Genomic DNA, 20,302 nt, shown 5'->3' with positions numbered 1-20,302 from the left:
ATCTCTTCACGGATGATAACACATAGTAACAGCAGTAATCTGCAAACCGGGTGTATAGCTGTAGAATACAAAACACAGGCTTTTTTGGCACATGTTTCTGATTTGATTCCATCACAGTGTAAATTATTGCATTCTTTGGAAGGATTTTTACATGTAATTAACATAAGTCATTATTTTTAACAGAAAAAAATTATTATAAAGAGACATTTTTGGCCTCAAGAAAACACAGAACTAGTGATAGCATCCAGTATTGTCAGCTGTGGTTCATTCCATGAAGTGGTTAACAGGGTAGTCTTGCACTGAAAATCCCATTGTCAACTCAGTTATAAAAACCTGCTTAAGTACTGTTTATTTTGGCTCTTTTAACGAATGCCATTGTTTCAGTACCTTGTGTTTTTCAGTATTTTGTTAAATGTCTTCTTTCTCTTTTTTGAAGAATTGAGCTTGTAAACATCAACAGGTTCTTGTTCACTGTTGTTCTCATTTCTCTTCAGCTGTTGACAGTGTTTTGAAGAGAATGACGATTATTGGTGTTATCTTGTCTTTTCGGTCCTTGGCACAGGAAGCACTTAGAGATGTAAGAAATAACTGAATATGTTCTGAATAATTTTCATTTTATTTCATTTAATGGAATGACAGGGTATTTGAAGCTTCACTATTTAGGAGTGCTACCTCTTAAAAGGTTGGCATGTGGGTAAAATGGCAATACTCGGTCATAACTGAACTTTGAATTGCAAGTTGGGGGTGGGGAAATCTGCTTTTTGAGCACTGTTCAGAGAAATGTTACATTAAAACATACAGGTTTTAGTTTGAGCATGTTTCTCAATGTCTTCTGTGTTTAGTACATTTTAAAAACTTTAACTTTGTTTGCAAACAGCTTAATTTTGCATTTATTAGGCTTTAGTGTCTTAAATCTATAAATTCATATACATAAAATGAAAACTCATTTAAAAAAAATTAGTAAGTCCAGTAAAATAACGGTAGTGTCTAACTGATCATTAACATCGGAAGTATTTTTTCTCATTTTGTATGTGTTTGTGTCTCTTAGGTCTTATCCTACCACATTCCTTTCCTTGTAAGTTCCATCGAGGACTTTAAAGATCACATTCCAAGAGAGACTGACATGAAGGTAATGTTTGGCCTGAAGGGTGATGGAGTCATTTTTGGAGCTTACTGAAACTATGTAAGGGGCAGGACTTTCATGCTTAGTGTGAAAAATCCAGAAACAAAGAACACCCTTTTTTTCCAAAGAGCTAAGTAGTTGTGCATCTGCAGCCTCCTAATGTTCTGGGGAAAAAAGACCAACCGACTGATAGAATAAGCACAAGTCTCTATCTGCCTGTGATCACATTTGAGAATTTTCATGGAAAGAATTAAGAATAAAATTTATCAGGTGTTAAAACATGACTAAGCAATAAAGGGAAGAATACTGAGCTGCTTCATAGCATGAACAGTGTAACTGGTAAAACCGAATGTTTCAAGGACTCTGTGTACGTGGATGGAGCTCTATGCATGTCATAGCTACAAGTCTGATTTTGACCTTACACTGAAAATTCTTGTGAACCCATGGTCTGAAATGCTTGAAAAAAAGTTAGCAGCTTAAATAAGGTACCTTGTTTCTGAATGGTAGTATGTTTCCATCCAAAAACCCTTGTCGCTGCATCACGTGGCTTCTAGACACGCATGCATTAAGAGCTGCAGCCTAACTGTTTTTTTAATCTCTTATTGTAGCTTGGAGCCTGTGAAGTTTTTGTAGCAATGGTGTTGTGGCAATTTGATTTGCAGAAAATGTGTAGTGGTGTATACATTGCCCAACTATTGATTCACTTTTACAGAAACAATTTTTAGAAATCTGCTGTTGTGGTTTAACCCCAGCTGGTAACTAAGCACCATGCAGTTGCTCATTCCTCCCCTCCCCTGCAGTGGGATGGGGGAGAGAATCAGGGAGAAAAACAAGTAAGACTTGTGGGTTGAGATAAGAACAGTTTAATAGAACAGAAAGGAAGAAACTAATAACGATAGCAATATCAATAATAAAATTACAATAATAATAAAAAGGGTTGGAATACACAAAACAAGTGATGCACAGTGCAATTGCTCACCACCCGCCGACCAATGCCCAGTTAGTTCCCGAGCAGCGATCCCCTTAGGCCAGCTTCCCCCAGTTTATATACTGGGCATGACGTTATCCCTTTGGCCAGTTGGGGTCAGCTGCCCTGGCTATGTCCCCTCCCAACTTCTTGTGCCCCTCCAGCCTTCTCGCTGGCTGGGCATGAGAAGCTGAAAAATCCTTGACTTAGTCTAAACACTACTTAGCAACAACTGAAAACATCAGTGTGTTATCAACATTCTTCTCATACTGAACCCAAAACGTAACACTATACCAGCTACTAGAAAGAAAATTAACTCTATCCCAGCTGAAACCAGGATATCTGCTCTTGAGCAAAGTATGGTTTTTGAGGGCTGGAATATGTTGTTGTTCCTGAACCTAAAGTTTACATTTTGCAGTTTACTCCTGAGGAAAGAAACTTAAGTTCTGTTGTGTATGAAGATTCACTAAATAAAAAACATCCTTCTCCTTTCTAAAAGTACATTACAAGCACAGTTCAGCATCCATTATGGCGGGCCTCATGATTTCAGAAGACACGGTTTAGCAGTCTGTCTGAAAATGAGTTAGAGGTTGCATGAAGAATATGTTGTTACTGAAATTGCACAGGTATGCTATTTCACTCCAAAATACAATCACATACTCTTTGAAACTTGCAATGCTGATAGACCAGCCATGAAAACATGGAAATTCATACCACTATAGAGGAATTTTGTGGAAATTCTATGGAAAATTAACTTCAAGGATACTGACTGGCTCATGATAAAAATTACATCAACATGATGCAAGCTGCCTTTGCACTTCTCAAGAAGAGCCCTTCTAAAATCCTTGCCTATAGTTACAGAGAAAATCATTGATCACCAAAGCATCATGTTCCATTATTGAACTTGAGGAATCAGCATGCAGAAGAGATGAGAAGGGAAGTTCACTTTTTACTTTGCTTGATCTTTTCAGAAAACTTCTTGCATTCTCTGGTATCAAAGGGGTGCTGAAAAATAGGGTGGGATAAAAGCTGCAACAGTAATCATTGAAGACAGTATCCTACCGTTGATATTTTTAAGCCGATGATAACAGATGATTTTAAACATCTCAGTGGATCTTTAAAGACATCACTGAACTCATGTGTCAGCAGATACGAGAAAACATAATACTTGCTGCTTCTTTTCTGGAAGTCACTGGAGTAATTTGCAGTCACTGGAATAATTGGATGGCAAAAAAAGCTATCTACTGCTAAATAAAGCCATGCTGTTCTCTGGTTCATGCCACATATCACCACCTAGTTGCCTCTGCTTCACGTAATATTTGGCTGTTGGCCTTCTCTAGGGCTGCTGTAGTTCTGCTGTGATTCTTAAATATACCTATTTTGTGTGTGTGTTTTTCTAGTTCAGCATGTCTGAAATAAATTCTAAGTGCTGTGGTATAGTCCACGATGCTGGTGTTCGCATGATACCAACTGTAGATGTCATGTCATGTCTTGTGTTGTGGTGTGATGCCATGTAGGCCTGTTGGAGAGTACGTAGCTTGCCTGGATAATGTTGGAGGACTGTGCCATGGAGAAGGAGCCAAACCTGTGTAGTCTTGTCTCCAGAGTGCCTACTGGGAATACTGGGAACTCTGACATGTGCTACCCCAGAACTCTGCCAGAGCTTTGTCTTGAAAACAGCTTGTTGGAAGGGCCAGAACTGTGCTATGAACCTGCTAACATACAGCCTTGTCACATACAGCAGTGCAATTGAAGGCAGCAAAGGCTTCTTTTGAGACAATAAGAGAGACTGTTTTTTCTTAAATGAAGGCATGTCAACAGACAGATCTTTACAAGGCTTTGTACAGTGGATTGGAACAATTGCCTGATTGGGCATGATTTAGGACATAATAACATAGTAATTTCCTATGTACTAAATTTACCAAGCAAAGCATAAATAGCTTTAAAGCTGTTGAAATAAATACTTGTTATGAAATGTTACTTTTATTTTAGTATCCCCGAAACTTTTGATTTGGGGTGACTGGCAAAATGGGGTTTGTTCTTCTTTTTTATTTGGTTATTTTTAATATTAAATTGTTGGGATGTGTATACAGGCTTTTAGGAACAGGCTTGCATTTGTTCCACTGTTTCTCCTTAACCAGTTTGTGGGAAACCAGCTCCCATCCAGATGCTCAGTGATTCTTTTAATCCAGGACTGTACTCAAGCTAATATCGTATGTCCTGCTGACAGTGTAGCACTGTGGAAACAACTTTGTATGCTTTTCATATCTGAACTTGCCCTTGGGTAGCCAGGCTGGAGCACACAAATGCTAGTCTGCACAATATCCCCTATGTGCAGCTGACCACCTGTATTTGAGAATTTATGGGCAAAGTGTAAAACTTCTCAAATGCTAATGGCATTAAGACCCATTGCTCGCATTTCCTGTAGTCCTTTGTATTTGGTATAAACCTGCTTTTGCAGAGATTCATCTGAACTTCAGATACTTAGTCCAAAATGTAAATTGGGGAGAGAGCGAAGAACTGTGTTGAGTGTTTGTTAATGGCAATAAAAGATACAGCCTGGAATAGACTGGAAAATGGAATACATTTCAAGATGCTCTTAGTTCCTCCAAGTGTTAGGGCCTCTTAGAGTCTAATTCTTGGCACTTGGAATGACTGGATACTGAATCTGTATCAAATTTGAATGTTGTAAGGTTTCTGCCTTACTCTAATATTTCACCAGATTGTGACTTTGGGCTTTTGTCTAAAAATGCTGTATTTGCAGATGTTAGCTGATACTTCAGATCTGGTAGATGAAATCTGTTAGTTTCTTTTGAACAGTGAAGAAAGATGTAGAAACAGCTAATTGGAAGTCAGGATGTTTGCTTTGGAGGTATTGTAGAAAAGTATACAAGCTTTGTTTGGCTTGACAAAAAGAAGGTATAACCTAGCACACAAAGTACTGACCCAGCTGTTCAATGTAGGTTAGAAACAAACAAAAATGTAGAGTCTCTTTATCTCGTTTTAGCCAAGTTTCTGAAATTCCTTAGTGCCTCAAACTCCAATATGAACATTTTAAACAGGACAGCAAAACAGTGCTGCCTCATGTTTACACAAAAACCATTCAATGTTGTCTTTTTTGTAATTATCTTTCTTCTGGTCCTCAGGTGGCAATGAATGTATATGAACTGTCATCAGCTGCTGGATTGCCTTGTGAGATTGATCCTGCCTTGGTTGTAGCACTGTCTTCCCAAAAATCAGGTAAGAAGTTACAACTTTAAAAAGGGCAGGGGGAGGAATAAATGCACCCAGGCATGGAAGTGTTTAAAGTGCTAGAAGGAGACTTTTGTATCTTGGGTTCTTTTTATTCCTTCGATGAACTCCATAAATGGCATAAGAACATGAATTATTTGTGCCTGCTGCTTACTGATGTGTTAGCTTGAGAATCTTTTCAACCACATGTGACTTAACTTGTTGACCTAGAAAGGAATAACGAGTAGATGGTGAAGGAGTTTAATAGCTAAAGGTGAAAACTGCTGTAATTTAAAGACGATGAAAATAGGACTCTGTTGTGAACAACTACGGACGTGATCAGTTCTGTTGTACAGATCTGTAAGAAATCTGTGTCACATAAGTAGGCATTAGGAGCTGAAATGCCAGCTGAAAGCACTTCATGAATTTCACAACATTGTGTTACCAGTGTGTTACACCAATGTTAACATGGAGCTTACAAGGGGAGACACAGTTAGATAAACATCTTAATGTTCTAACATATATAGTGTTTACTCTTATTTGCTTTAAAGCACCACTGTCTAAGCTTTTCAGTTTTGTTTACTCTGGCAGGTTTGAAGGCATGAATTAAGACTCTTAAGTGGTTTTTGACAGTCTTCAGCTTTTTTCCCTGTCTTCCTTACTGAGCACTTTATTACTTTTTTTCCCCTGTGCATAATGGATAGTTAGTGTTATAATCAGATTGTGAATATTTTAAATGCTTCCTAAGTTGTTTTTTCTTGCTTTAATAGTAGTTATTTTGGGAGGGGAAAGTGCAGCTAATTCCAAGGGGCATTTTAATATTCAACCTTAAGTGTCAAGCACAATTTCTTTGTGTACCTTAAAAAAAAAGAAAAGAGGTGTACTTCTTTTATATACGTTATATGTGTAATATATACATAGGTATATCTTTGGAAGATAGCTAGTATTTGAAATGGCATTTTAAATAGATTATTTTCATCGTGGTGCAGCTGTGAATGATTAAGCTGGGTGAATGAGACAGGGAATTTCTGTATATTTTCATGTTTGGTTAGGACCTTGTATTTTGACTCTTACCTTTGCACTTTGAAGTATTTTGCTTCTAGTAATTCAGTTTGTACAGATACACGTACTCCACCAACTGTTGACTTTTTAAAAAACTAATCTTATGCTAATGTGTGGTGATGCTGCTATTTTTGAAAACACAAGATTTTAGTGTGAATTGAGGTGAGTGCACATCATCTTCTGCTCATTTACCAAAGGGAGAGTGCGAGAGAAGCTCTCCTCACCTCAGAGCAGTAACTGGATTTACACCAGGCTGTAAAAATACTACTCAGCTCAGCATATGAAAGTGTTAGTAACTAAATGGTTAGAAGTGATAAGGTGGCAGCAGCTTGCCTTCATTCTTGTAGATAACAAACTGGACATTTTGAAGCTCCATCCTGTGTCTTCAGGCAAGACTGACATACTATTCCTCCTTTCACAATACAGACATTGAGTTTGTTGTTGATGGGTTTAAATTTCAGTTTGGTCAAATATTTTATATTCTAAACTACCTGCAGTTGAAAGGAAATACTTTAAGATGACTTCTTTAATTAAAGAACTTTGGTTTTGTTTTTAGAAAACATTAGTCCAGAAGAAGAATACAAAATTGCTTGCCTTCTCATGGTCTTCGTGGCAGTCTCCTTGCCGACTTTGGCTAGTAATGTGATGTCTCAGTATAGCCCCGCCATTGAAGGTAACGTAAAATCAGCTAAAAATTTGCAGTGAATACTTTCTTCATAATAGTCTTGGTAGTTTCTTGAATACTTTTGCTTTAAATATTTATTTACATTTTGTAGTGAACAAAATTTAAAAATCAGCTAGCTCTAATCCAGGAAATTTCTTCTGAAAGTTGCTTTAAAAAGCATTTACTTAACTCTTGTCTGAGATAACTTTTTATGAAAAATGAGGCTTCTACTTGAGGTTTTAAGAACAGTTCAGATACTGTAGGGGGCAATCTCGTCCTAGTATGTGGAATTGCTAGAGCATACATTCTACATTAACTAGTGTGAGGTTTATTATATAATAGTATAGATGTTTTAGTAATCTTTACATTGGCTTTGGGCCACTCATACAAGGTGTCTTTTCTATATTTAATATGCTGTTCATATTACTAAGCATAAAATTTTGAAAACAGAATCTGGAAGGTGTAAGCTGTGAACAGAATTATATCCTACGCAGTAGTTCAACTTTCTTACTTAAAAAAAAAAAAAAATCTTTGCCTCAAGGAAATTCTTTGCATGTAATCCAAAAAAAAAAAAAAGTTCTCTTTCAGACAAAATTAAGTTGGGGGAAAAAAAAAAAAGACTGACAGAACTGTTCCAACACACACAAAAATCACCTTTCAGCTGTTCAAGCTATTTCCTTTGTGACATGTAGCAGGGCTCACATAAAAGACCATGTTTATTCTGCATCCATTTACTGGGTACACTGTGTTTTTTCCATTTTTTTCTTTTAAAGTTGCATTATTTTTAATCCAGTCAAAATTTAACTCACAAAGACTGTCTAAACTGACTTCTGAAAATTTGAAGTACTAGGAAAAGACCAAAAATTCTGAAAGCCTTCTGTATTACTTAATATAGGATGCAGATCATATTTTTTGAGAGTCTCGAGCTTATTGTTTTAAATTGGGTTAATTAACATTTTCTTCAGTTTTGAGAGATTAGGGATTTTTTAACTCTAGTTTCATTTTAAATTAATAACGTAGCCTTTTGTCAATTATGAAAAAGTTGGATAAATCTCTGATGCAATGAGTAGAACTTTAAAATTCCTAACTTTTCAAATCAATGTTAAAGTTAACATCTTTTTATGATGAATAGGGAGAACAATGTGTAACCTGCAGAATTGTTTCATGTTATCTGCACTCACAGTGTTTCTATGGCTTTTTGCGAGCTTCTTTGAAGTCATGATGGTTGAATGAAAATCTCAGAATACAGGCAACGGCAGGGAATATCAAATGTGATTGGTGAGGGGCACGGGTGGAAACTTGCTTGATAAAGGACAATCAGGTTGATTCTCTTAACTCAGTCCAAATGAACTTGCTTATGTGTGTTTAAGACCACATCTCTTAAATACTACTTGTTTATATTTCGTAAAAGAAACCCTCTGGAAGCACTTTCTGCTACCAGTTTCTCCTTCAAAAGCATCTTTCTTACTGTGGTGTCTCAAAACTTATACTACTTGCCAAGGGGACAGTACTAAAAGTTTTTAATGGTAATTATATTTTCACATTCCCCCCTCTATAAATTTATTTCTAAGAACATTGTTCAGGCTAGCTAGAGGTTCTAGAGCTCATACAGGTTTGCCTCCCTCAAACTCCCCTCTCTTCCAAGTCCTCAGGGTCTTAGCAGGCTGAAACAACAGATAATTCTACCTTCTGCTTGTTTTATATCATGTAGCCTAAATACTCCAGTTTCTGCAATTTCATTTACATTCAGTAACTCTTAACATGAAGTCAGACAAAGCCTGTTTCAAAGTGGGTTCTTAAAGTAAGTACAGTTAATAAGATCTCATAAAACTGTGACTGGAGAGAAGTTACATCTAGAACTCAAATAAGCCCGTATTAGGAGTTGCTACTGATTTTATGAGATGTGGCCTCTGTGTTATGTAATTCTTTACTGAGTGGGCTCTTTTTTATTGAGAGGAAAAGAGTCTGGCAAGAGGGATATATAAAATATGTTCACTTTACAAAAATAACTGAACAAACAGAATAGACCTTGTCAGTCCTGCCTTCCTTGCATAATATTACTTTTTCCTGTGTTCTGCCCTTATTGTAGAACATCTGGCTTTAGACATTTAATATAGATGCTATTTCCAGAATGAGAGCTTAACGAATGCTGCTTTTTATGAAGTAAATTCCCTGGACAAATCCCAAATTTATCCATCAACAAGTCACAGATTTGAAGGAGTTTCAGCTTTCTAACCTGGCAAGACATACCTCCCAAATACAGACAGTTCTTGGACAGCTTTAGCAGTGTCTGCATTCTCTCTGCCTGCTTCAAGATCAAGGCTGTTTCTTCCACTAGCTCCAGATAAAGGCTCAGGCTCTAACAGACCTTTACTTTTGTTCCCAGTAAGAAATCTGAACTGCTAGTCGAATACCAGGCTAGAGGACTAATTTGTCGTCTAGAGGCTACAATAGAACACTAGTCTGTGAGAGACATAGCCTTTTCTAAAGACTTGAAACCTGCCACAGGTTGGAAGACAATGATTTGTCAGCTGAATTCCCTTGATGATGCTTTTTCTACAGTCTCTGAGACATAAAAATGAAGTCACTTCAAAAAATCAAGCCATTTCAAAAGCAAATATAAACTTAAATCAGCAGAATGAAGCAGAACAGAAGTTCTTGACGGATGTTCAAGGAAAGTGGTGATCTTTTTTTGGACTAGCATATTCATGCAGCAATATTTAATTAAAAAAATAGGAGACAGAGTAGGAGTATCAACTCTGGGGGGCCTGCTGGTGGAGATCCATAGAGATCTTTGCTGGGACCTACTAGTCAGTGTATTCATAGACCACCCAGAAGGAGGGTGAAGAGTGAGGTGAGAAAATTTTCATACCATGTGAAGTTATTGAGGATATTAGAGGAGTAAAGAGCTGCAGACAGATATTATGATACTGAGTAAATTGTGCAACAGAATGACAGATCAAATTCATTTTAAGTAAGAATAGTGATATGCATGGGGAAAAAAATAATTTTTCTCATGTGGAGTGATGGGGTCTAGCTGACCTCACTGTTCAGACATGATCTTGGAGTTACGATAAACGAGTGAATGAAAAAATGAGCTTAGTGCTCAGCAGTGGTCAAAAAGAGTTGGTAGGAATCAGTAGTATTTGCATGCTTGTATGCTTCCTAACTCCTTCAAAGACGTCCTCCTTTTCATATGCTAGCACTTTCCCAAGATATTTGCTCAGGTGTCTATTAATTTTGTTGTAAAGTGGTAGACTTGACTTAATTTGCCTAGAAGAGCTATCAGGCTTACTGAGGAGCAGTTCTGCTCTCTTTGAAAACTCGTGTCATCTAATCACCTTCCAGGCCTCTGAAGCCTGGGTGAATTTTAGGCAAGATGTTATGTACAGCAATTAGCATTTCAACAGTTGAGTTCTTGAGTTCCTGTAGATCTCTTGGGTGAATGCTGTCTGGGCATGACAACTTGTTCCTTTACGCAGAGGGGAGAAAAATAGCCAATTAGGTGGAAAAATGCTGCTTGCATGTGTCTTTTTAGCCTAGTCAAGTGGTAATACCCTCAAGTTTTGTAGAGGCCATATAAACTTCCAATATATTATATTTCCTTATTTCTAAAACCCATGGGGATCTTTGTCACATTGTTGTGATCATTACAGCATTCAGAAGGGAGATGTGTACTTCTGGTGGCTTTCCTGATACCAAGTTCAAAGTACCAGTACTTTGCTCCCATTGTGTACGATGCTAAAAGTTGATCTTTCATTATGATGTCCGTTTACTCTTTGGTGATATTTTTCAAAGAACACTGTCATTTTCAAACATGACGCTGAGGTAATTTGTGTATGTTTTTGTTTAGGGCATTGCAACAACATTCATTGCTTGGCAAAAGCTATCAACCAGATTGCTGCAGCTTTATTTACCATCCACAAGGGAAGCATTGAAGACCGTCTTAAAGAGTTTTTGGCTGTATGTATAACTTCATTTCTAGAGCTAGCTCCTCTAAAATGCCACCTAAATTCACCCCCTAATGCCCCTCAGTCTGTTTTTATACATAGTCTAGCTTGCGCAGTGCTGTCATTAAATAATTAATGTTTGCATTGCAAGTGCTACCTTTACAGCGGCAATCAGCCATGAGTAATTTTGATCACAGGGGCATACTATAAAGATTTAGATTAGTATGGATGAGTATTGATTAACCAAGATTTATTCCAATAGCAGTATTGCTTCATAATGCTTGTAATGCTTGTTATTTTCCTGTAGTTATAGATTGCGGAGAAACTAAAGTTACTGTATAATACAGTGTTGATTTTGATTAGGAGAAAATCAGGTGTGGGTAAGTTACTTTTCTGAAGTCTTAGCAATAGGTTAAAATTTGTATCTTAACAAGAAAAATTATCTGTTGACTTCAGGAAGTATTTTCAAATTCAGGTGAAAAACGTAGTATTAATTTGGGATGCAATACAATTGATTTCATATAAATCTGGGTTTGGTGCACCAGAGACAAAAGCATATTGTTAATACACGTCTATATGTAGATTAAATTTAGTAGCAGTCCTTTAGCAATAGTCAGCTGTGTTTGATGTTGGGAAGTAACACTAGCAAATCAGTACAAGTGTCTTTTTTTTCCCCGGTATAATCCTTAGTATTTTAGCACATACTGTCTCTTACATTGTGGTGGCCTGTGACTCAAAAAAAGAAATGTGCAATGCGTATAAAATCAAGATTCTGTCTAGCAGACTTTTTCCCATGATGTGTTGGACTCCTCAGTTTGTTTTACTTACTCAAAGGCAGCAACTCCAGAGTGGTTTTTGAGTTGTGGCTTTTGACATGTCTGCGGTTCTTAAACACTAGCTGTCTGGTAGTGGTATGTTACAGGGATATTTGGGGAGAGGAATTTTTATGCTTCAGAGTAGGCTGAAGATCAAGGCTTCTGAAATCCTTAGTGATGCTAAAAAAAAAAAAAAATCAAAAGCCCTTAGGTGGTGGTGATGCATTTTAAATACATTTTGGTGTGCTGCCTGAGTAGAAATAGAATTTTTAAAGTGGCTCTTAATTAAGCCAATACTTGAAGGGAAACTAAAGGCTAAAATGGCAGCTTCAGTTTAATTTTTTAAAATTACTACTGATTTTGCAAAATATCTCTTCCCCCCTTATTTTAGGTGCCTTACACACTTACAGGCATGGGATGATGGTAACTTTCTGTAACAAGAAGTCCACAGAAACAATTTGTTTGTTTGTTGGGTTTTTTGGTTTGGTTTGTTTTTGTTTTTTTTTCTTAAAAGGATCTTTCATTCCTGAAAGTTCATTGCATTTTGTAAAACAGAAAAAACCTTTGGTCATTGACCTTGTCTAACGCAACTGCTGGCTGTAAAAGATGAAAGAAATGGTTGTGTCAAGTTGCATACATTTGACAAGTGAAGGAAACCAGTATAGTTTCATGTGATAAAAACACCTTTGGTATGAGGCTTGCATTTTTTCAGTGTTTACGAGCTGGTTTCAGACCACTGCTTTTACTGCACAGACCATGACTTGATGGTTCAAATATTTTGATAATCTTTGTTTTCTAACACCTTTTATATATCACTTACTGTTAGTCTGAAAGAAAAATATTTCTCTTAAGAAGAAAATATACTGTCGGGGATGATCTGCTTTCCTGTCAAACTTAATTAAGTACAGAAAAAACTTACTAGGTTATTTAATACCAATGAGTATGTGTTAAGATTATTTTGAAGTATGCACATTCACTTTATATTACAAATTGATTAATGACAGAATTTGTTCAAGAGGAGTCTTGATTTAGATTTTAAAGTTAACATTTTAAGTTAAAATCCATTTCTGGTAAACATGTGGTTTAGGCACATTGCCATTGCTTGATGTGAGGGCATAAATGATGATTGTACATCTGAAAGTGGAAAAGAGTTTTTTTCAAATTTCTGTAAGGCATGAAAACACGGGTTGTCAATGCATCTGCAAATTAAGTATTTTACTGTATTCTGTCATCCTGAGCTTGTAAATACCTAAGTATGTGTTAAAAGTTTCCAGGATATCTTTTAAAACTAAGTATTGTAGGGTTGCTCATGGTCTGATAAAATATTATTCATTTACTCTTAGAATGACATTTCTTCAATTAAAAATATAGTGTAGGAAGTAAAACTTAATTTGTTCTTCTGTTGCAAAATGGGTATAACTTCAAACAACAAAAACTCCAATCACTTTAAATCTTACCAAAATGCAGTAAGTTTATATGCATTTTGGGAAGGAGAGAGAAAGTGAGCTCTTGATCCCATGGAAGTTCATTAATTACAGTAGACTTTATAATGGTCAACCAATGATTACAACCGCAAGTTCTTTGCAATAAATTAATTCACTTTTTGTACTAAATAGCACATATTGCTTATTAAACACTGCTAGAAATAAAAAAAAATAAAAAGGCTCACTGAGACTAAAGCCCAGTGATGGTTCGTGTGTTCAGGTTTACTTTCCTTTGTAGTTATTAGTACACTGCAGTGTCTGTTGGCTAGGATATTGATTTCTTCAGAAAGGTTTTGTGTGTGTATAGCAAAATAGCAGAAGTCAATCAATGCATTGTTATATTTATTGCTTCGAAATACTGATTTTTATGTAGCTTGCATCGTCTAGTCTACTGAAGATTGGCCAGGAGACGGACAAAACTACTACAAGGAACAGAGAATCTGTTTACCTACTACTAGACATGGTAAGCTTTTGTCTATTTTGTGTTGCAATCTGGAGCCTATTCCTTAAGTTAGTGTCATTCAACAAGGGGGTTTTGGGTGTCACCTCGTGTGTTGCAGCTTATCAACCAGTGGAAATAATTTTTTTTATGTCATTCTTCCTGGCATTCTAATGTCAGAAATATTTTTTTTTCACTCCCCCAACACACACACACATTTTTACCGTCGTCCTTTGTTGCCTAGAACATTGTATCGCATTGTTCAGATCATTTTCATTGATCATCTAGTACATACAATATTAAAATGAAATTTCACATTAAAGAAGCACTGTTCAGAGTGTGTGAGGGAAAATCCTCTCTGCTCAGAGGTTTTCCTTTCAGTATACTGTATCTTTTGGAAGTAGCAGGAGTGCTATATGACTATATATATATAGGAAAAGCTAAATGACTAGCTTTGACAAGTGGTGAGTTTATTGCAATGTGTTTCTCCCCAACGTTTAAACTTTGTATTACTTCTTTTTGCTATGAAATATGTGAGTGGTGGTGTGCTGCAGACCAGAATTATCTCCATGAAATAGATTAGCAGCTGCAGGCAGTGGAAGGTATTCTGCAAAACCTTGTGTTTCTGGTATTTTTCAGATTGTGCAGGAGTCTCCATTCCTGACAATGGATCTCTTGGAGTCTTGTTTCCCTTACGTCTTGCTGAGAAATGCATACCATGCTGTCTACAAACAAAGTGTCACATCCTCTGCCTAAGTATCTACTTACTGGAGATAAGACATAGCACGCATCTATGTGGCCTCAGTTTTATCTGTAAACTGTGGAGCTATTTTACTTTATGGCCTGATGAACAGTTTTGTGGATTATAAACTTTTTCCATAAAGTTGTATTTCTGATCAGTGGTTTCTTAATATGGTTGTACTACAATATAAGCTTGGTTGATTTTAGGTTGCACATTCATGGAAAATCTTTTTTCTCATTTCTTCCTCTTTTTTTTTTTTTTCTTTAGAGCATCAGTTATGTTTAAAAAAATACTACTTCTGCTATATGTTTTTTGATATTGATCATGCAAAACAAAAATTGCTTGTTTATTTCCCAGAAGAAAAATGTATTTAGTGATTATTTTAGATAGTGTAGCTTTCATCTGTGTGTAAATTATTTCATATAGGGGAGAGTTATAATCTTGTACCTATTGTTCTTATTGAAAACAAATATTGGATGTGCATTTCTGTGAAGTAATTACAGCATTTCTAGTTTTATTTTGAAACATTCACCAATTACGTACTATGACACTATCTAACATTAAAAATGTTATAGGACTGCTTATCCTTCAGACAGCGATCCTCTCCCGATACTCTTAAACAACAGCAAGTGGTGTTGTTTGTATAAAGCATAGTGGAAATTTTTTTTAAACTAACTTCTGTGGTGCCCTGTTGGCATTAACACTACCATTGTACCCTGCTGTATAATAAACATTCTTACACATTTATCACATGTTGATAAAATGTTAGCCCTTAACCACTTTTTATATGTTTTAAATTTTTGAAATTCAAGTGTACCTTCCATAACATACAATAAACACTAGACTGTATTATCTGTAGGTGAATTATTTTTAATATAAATGTTATCCTAGTATTTTAAGCTTAAACTGTGCTGTTGTGCATTGATTTACATCTCACAGTTCATTAAATATCAATCCGTAGAGCTTTTATGTGAAGACTTCTTTTAATCCTTCACCTTCTGGCTTCTGCGATAGTGAATCTTGTAAAAAGTTGGAAGAAGGAATTAAAAGCAATGTAAAAAGTGTCAGTTTAGTGCCATTATCCTTTAAATCTTTATTTTACATAATAAAGTGAGCAAAGCATTTATATAGTACGTAGGGATGCCAATTGTACCCATGGAAGTAAGTGTATTGTTAAAATATAAAACTTGAAATAATCATAAAACAGGAGAGTGTTGCTAAAACTGTAACATCAGACATTACTGAGACAGATGTATAACAGGCCTTTTTTTATCAATTGTGCAAATTGGCATGCAGGGATAACATTGGCTCATTTAGCCTGAAAGCTGACCAGATGGTTGTGCTCTTTAATCCACAGCATATAAAAGCGATGTGTTTCTCAACAGGCTCTGGACATTGTATAGAGCCCCTGTTCTTGATGCAACTTATGTGCATGCTGGGTAACTTTTTCTATTATGAAAGAGCTGTTGTGTGCTCAGTTACAATAGCTTCCTCTGTCCAGAGGAAAAAAGTACTGGAATAAAATTGTCCTAAGGAAGTAAGACAGTACATCTGTATTTTTCCTAATTATGCATTTTATGTTATAACCATGGAACTGTTTTTAAATTGATAACTTAGTACCATAATGAATAAGTTTGTTCATAAAGAAGTTAGGTCAAATGCGAGACTTTAAGAGTTCTATTCTGTAATATTTATAATCTAATACATTCAAATGTCTTGATTTTAATTAATATTTTGATTGTAATGTAGCCTTTTGTGGAAAAATAATGCCTTTTTTCAAGACTGATTCTTGAAAAACTGAAGTTTAAGAAATAACCTATTTTGTGTCTTTAATCTTTTTAAGTACAAAGCAATTGTATTTGGTCATTTACCTCAGATCGCTGTCAGCTTTCTGCTGTCTGAGGTGTTACTGAACTAAGCCTAGAAAATAGGTAATCTCTGACAAATAGATAACGAGTGCAGTATCTCTGAAAGAAGCGACTTCTGATGCAGTCGGATTAGGTTTAGTCGTGAACCTTTCAGACTCAGCAGTTTCTGTGGGAGCCCTTACGTAATTGCGCTGTGTTGTCTGGCACACAAAGGCCTGAGACGGTGCCGTTTTAACTACCCTTCCTGCAAGAACTCCGAGCAAGCTCGGCACCAAACCAAAGAACCGAGAAACTGGGGAAGAATTATGCGGACTCATCCATGTATTGGTTGGATTTTGGAGGGGTTTGGGGTGGGAGTGGGAGGGTGTCCTTGCTTTGTTCTTGCTTGCTGTATTTCTATTATTTCTGGTTTCAGCTGAGCTACCACAAAGCTTTTTATGGTTCAGCCTGCTTGTGGAAGGCAGAGCGCATCAAGTATAGTCCTCAAGGCAGCCTATGTCTATGTACCACGCAAACCATAATAAGCCTGTTGAACAGTTCGTTAAGAAGGTAGAGAAGGAATTTTTCCTCTGGAGCCAGCAACACCGTGTCCACAACTTAGTAAGTTCAACTGTTGACATTGTATACCGAGTCATCTCAGGTGGCTTTTTGTGCATTTCCAGAAGTGTTTGTAATTCCTGGAGCGTGAAGCACAGACGGCTGAGCTGGTCCCATATGGAACCAGTTTGGATCGAATGTCTAATTCGCGGGGGAGGGCTCTGCCTCGTGAGAGAGAGCATGGAAGAAAAATGTCCTGTTGCTGCCCAGAAAACTGTGTGTGTTTGTTTTTTTTTTTAATTTATTTAAAAATTGTGTCCATCAGGACAAAAGATTACCATTGAAAATAATGGCTACCATTAAACCTTTTTTGCTGTAGCAATTTGTATTCTAGACAGGAAAAGGAGTTGGTAACCAAACTGACACTTGGAGTATACTAGTTTTGATGCACTGGAGAATAGCATTCTCCCCAGAAAATGTTGAAATGAGGCCGGTTATTTGAGGAAAGATATGAGCCGCCTTCAGCAGGTCATCATGGGCTTGTATGACTTCAGGGGTTATTCATTCCAGATTCAAGAATTCTCAACCATAAGTAAATATGCCGTGCCTCTAAACTGTATTTTTGCCAAAAGTTTCCCTGGTCCTGGGATTCAACATTGTGATTCATACTACAGAGTGAACTATCAGTTACTTACCAGTAACTATTATAAATTCTGTAAGTATGGGTATGTCTGAACTAATGCTGTTAACATTTTTTTTTTTAGGTGAATCACTCCGTCAAGCTGAACTAAACTCAAAGCTAGGTTTGTAGGTGTGGCCAATTATCCTGTTGAATCAATAAAAGAGTTTTTTAGACATAGGCTTCAAATTGTTTTCGTATCCAAATTCAAGCATCTTTTAACTCCATAATATGTTTTGGATACTATAGAAGTAATTCTCATGGATGAGGACCACCATTTTCAGTGTTGTCAAATAACCAGTTTTCAAAAATACTGAAGTTCTGCCTATTTTTTTCTTTAAATACAATTTTTTTAATCATTTTTATGATAAAGGTAAATCTTCCTCTGAAACAACAAAAGTTTTTTTACTTGAATTGACCACTCCCTTTTTTTATGCTTGTGCTATTTGTTGTGTTACAAAGTCTGTAAATATTTGTACTAACACATAACAAAATCAAAATGGCCCCCTGACCTGTGTCCAAAACCATATCTAATTTGCTATTAGTCATGCTGTTTCTAGTACTACAAGGTCAAAATGACCTGCTCACTGAATATAGTGTCAGCGTGTCTTACACCAGTAATAGAAAATGTTGGTATTAAAATCAGAATGAAAAGCGTATGTTGAGCTTAGCATAAAGCAAGCAGATTTGAATAGTTTCTTGCATAGACTTTCAGGCTATTGCCTTGTTCATGATAACAGCAATCTTAAAAATTCCCTTCTCACAAATATTGAAGGTAAATAATAAAAAATTCTCCTGACAGCTGTGTCAGTACAGATGCGAGCTGCATGGCTCTTACAGCTGAATGTTTAAAACCCTCATGCTAGTAAATCCAGTTCATTGTCCATTAACAACATAATTTCATATCTTGTCAGTACTCACTTCAGGTTGCAACTGGAAGATGGGGAAGGCGTTATCACAGGCTACCTGCAAACTTTTCTGCTCTTGCCCTCCCTGCCCTTGTCATTAGCCTTTGAGTTTGGCTAAATTTGAGGTAAACTCGATGGGCAGCCAGCGCAGAAAAGACTTGCATTTGGCAAGAGCAGTATTATTTCTAAATACAAATTAGATTATAATCTTTTTAATAATAGCAAGGACACAGTGGCAATGAAACCGTTCCTTGCATAGGCACACAAAGGAAAGAGAAGTAAAACTAATAATGCACTGTAAATCAATCTTACGCTAATTACAGTGATAGAGGAGTGAAAAGAAAAGGGAGGTAAGAGGAGAGTTGAAAGTGGTGATCACAGAGTGCTCAGAGAAGTCGAGAAAGATGATGCTCAGTGACTCTTTGAGTCCATTTTGTAACTCTGAAGTCTTATTTGACACTTCCTGGATTAAATCTAGATTGTATCTCACAGACTTCAGAATTGCATTTAAAAATTTCAACTGAGCTCTCATCTGTTTTCCACTCTGTACATGAAGCAAACCTGTCCAGCTTTAGGATCATTTGTAGATAAAGGATGCTTGAAAGTGTAAAAATTTGAGGCATCTTAGCATGAGCACGTGTTTGCCAAGACCAAGTCAGCAGAACTGGGTAGGAACATCTCTCTCATGCCTGTTGCAGTGAAACGCTAAAGATGGTCTGTGCTCTTTGGATTTAGTTCCATTTATGTCTTTAAAGTGGAAGATGTCAGGAATGATGTTTAGAGTTACAATGAGATCATGTAAGTGAAAGTTCATCTCAGCAGTTTATTATTTTGGATAACAAAGCACTTCAAAGAGCTGAAAAGCAGCTGTGAAAATGGGCTGCGCCTCTGACATTTGCTTTAGAGGTAACCTTATTAGCAAAATAATTGCACCACTATTTTCATAATGATTTTTGTTTGAATGCCAAGAAAATATGTGAACTTTCATCTAGTAAAAGCTCAGCGGGAAACCATAGTGACAAGACAGTAATAATGCATTTGAATTTTATCATATAATACTAATCGTTTGCTGGCTAATCTGTGGTGGCACAGGTGCCTGTTGAAAGTGGTCACAATCATTTGCTAAGGGGCATGTGGAGTCAGTTCATTCGGTTTTAAATATGTCTCTTCAGCTGGTGGAAATGGACACCATCCCATGGATTTTTGTTGGCCAAGCTGACACTTAGCATAGTTGCAATAGGTATCAGATGCCCTTCAGGAAGGATCCTGGAGCTTTCAAACCAACATTATCTTGGAGTTTCTCAAAATCCCCGTTATTGGCAGAACATCCAAGCAGCAAAAAAGAGAAGTTGCGTATCAATATTGTAATTTTGCAGGTAGGTGATGGGGACAGAGAACAGTGAGTAAGGACACAGCCTCTAGAGTAACATTGAGGTGCCTGGACCTCAACTTCTAGGTCTACGTGCTGTTAAACACCCAGTGACCCTAGCATGAAGGGGGAGAATGAAATTAAAGGCCATAATAACCATTGAGGACCACTTTAAAACCACCATATATGCTGCTTGAATCAAGTGGGATGGGGCTGTGAGGGTGTGGGTAGTTTGCAAAAGCTGAGATTGGAGCTGAGATGTGAAGCAGGCAGAACCCCTGCTGCCTTCTCCCTAAGGAAAGCTACCAATAAAAAAATCCTGTGGTATTAGAAAATGCCTTTTTCTAAACTTGTATGCTAATGATTACAGCATGGTGACTGACAGCCCTGTGAACAGAGGACGGGCTCGCCAGGTATTTAATTAGTCCTCAGTGAGCAGGTAAAATACACAAAACCTTGATGAA

General features: G+C 36.8%; 1 protein-coding gene across 6 annotated transcripts in view; it reads left to right on the top strand.

Moving 5' to 3' along the window:
- The window catches only part of NCKAP1 (NCK associated protein 1), a 63,014-nt gene extending 46,996 nt beyond the window's left edge, over positions 1 to 16,018 (top strand). For all 6 annotated transcript variants that reach the window (XM_030017730.2, XM_030017729.2, XM_030017728.2 and 3 more), the window contains 7 exons: positions 495 to 577; positions 1,049 to 1,129; positions 5,237 to 5,330; positions 6,940 to 7,056; positions 10,901 to 11,010; positions 13,670 to 13,759; positions 14,375 to 16,018. In XM_030017730.2, coding sequence (XP_029873590.1) covers positions 495 to 577; positions 1,049 to 1,129; positions 5,237 to 5,330; positions 6,940 to 7,056; positions 10,901 to 11,010; positions 13,670 to 13,759; positions 14,375 to 14,491 — 692 coding nt within the window. In that variant the 3' untranslated portion in view covers positions 14,492 to 16,018. The remainder of the gene's footprint in view (positions 1 to 494; positions 578 to 1,048; positions 1,130 to 5,236; positions 5,331 to 6,939; positions 7,057 to 10,900; positions 11,011 to 13,669; positions 13,760 to 14,374) is intronic.
- The last annotated feature ends 4,284 nt before the right edge of the window (positions 16,019 to 20,302 follow it).

This window comes from Aquila chrysaetos, chromosome 6, assembly GCF_900496995.4.
Source record: "Aquila chrysaetos chrysaetos chromosome 6, bAquChr1.4, whole genome shotgun sequence".
Lineage (NCBI taxonomy): Eukaryota > Metazoa > Chordata > Aves > Accipitriformes > Accipitridae > Aquila > Aquila chrysaetos.
The sequence above is the reverse complement of the archived record's forward strand: the minus strand, read 5'-3'. Positions and strand labels throughout refer to the sequence as shown.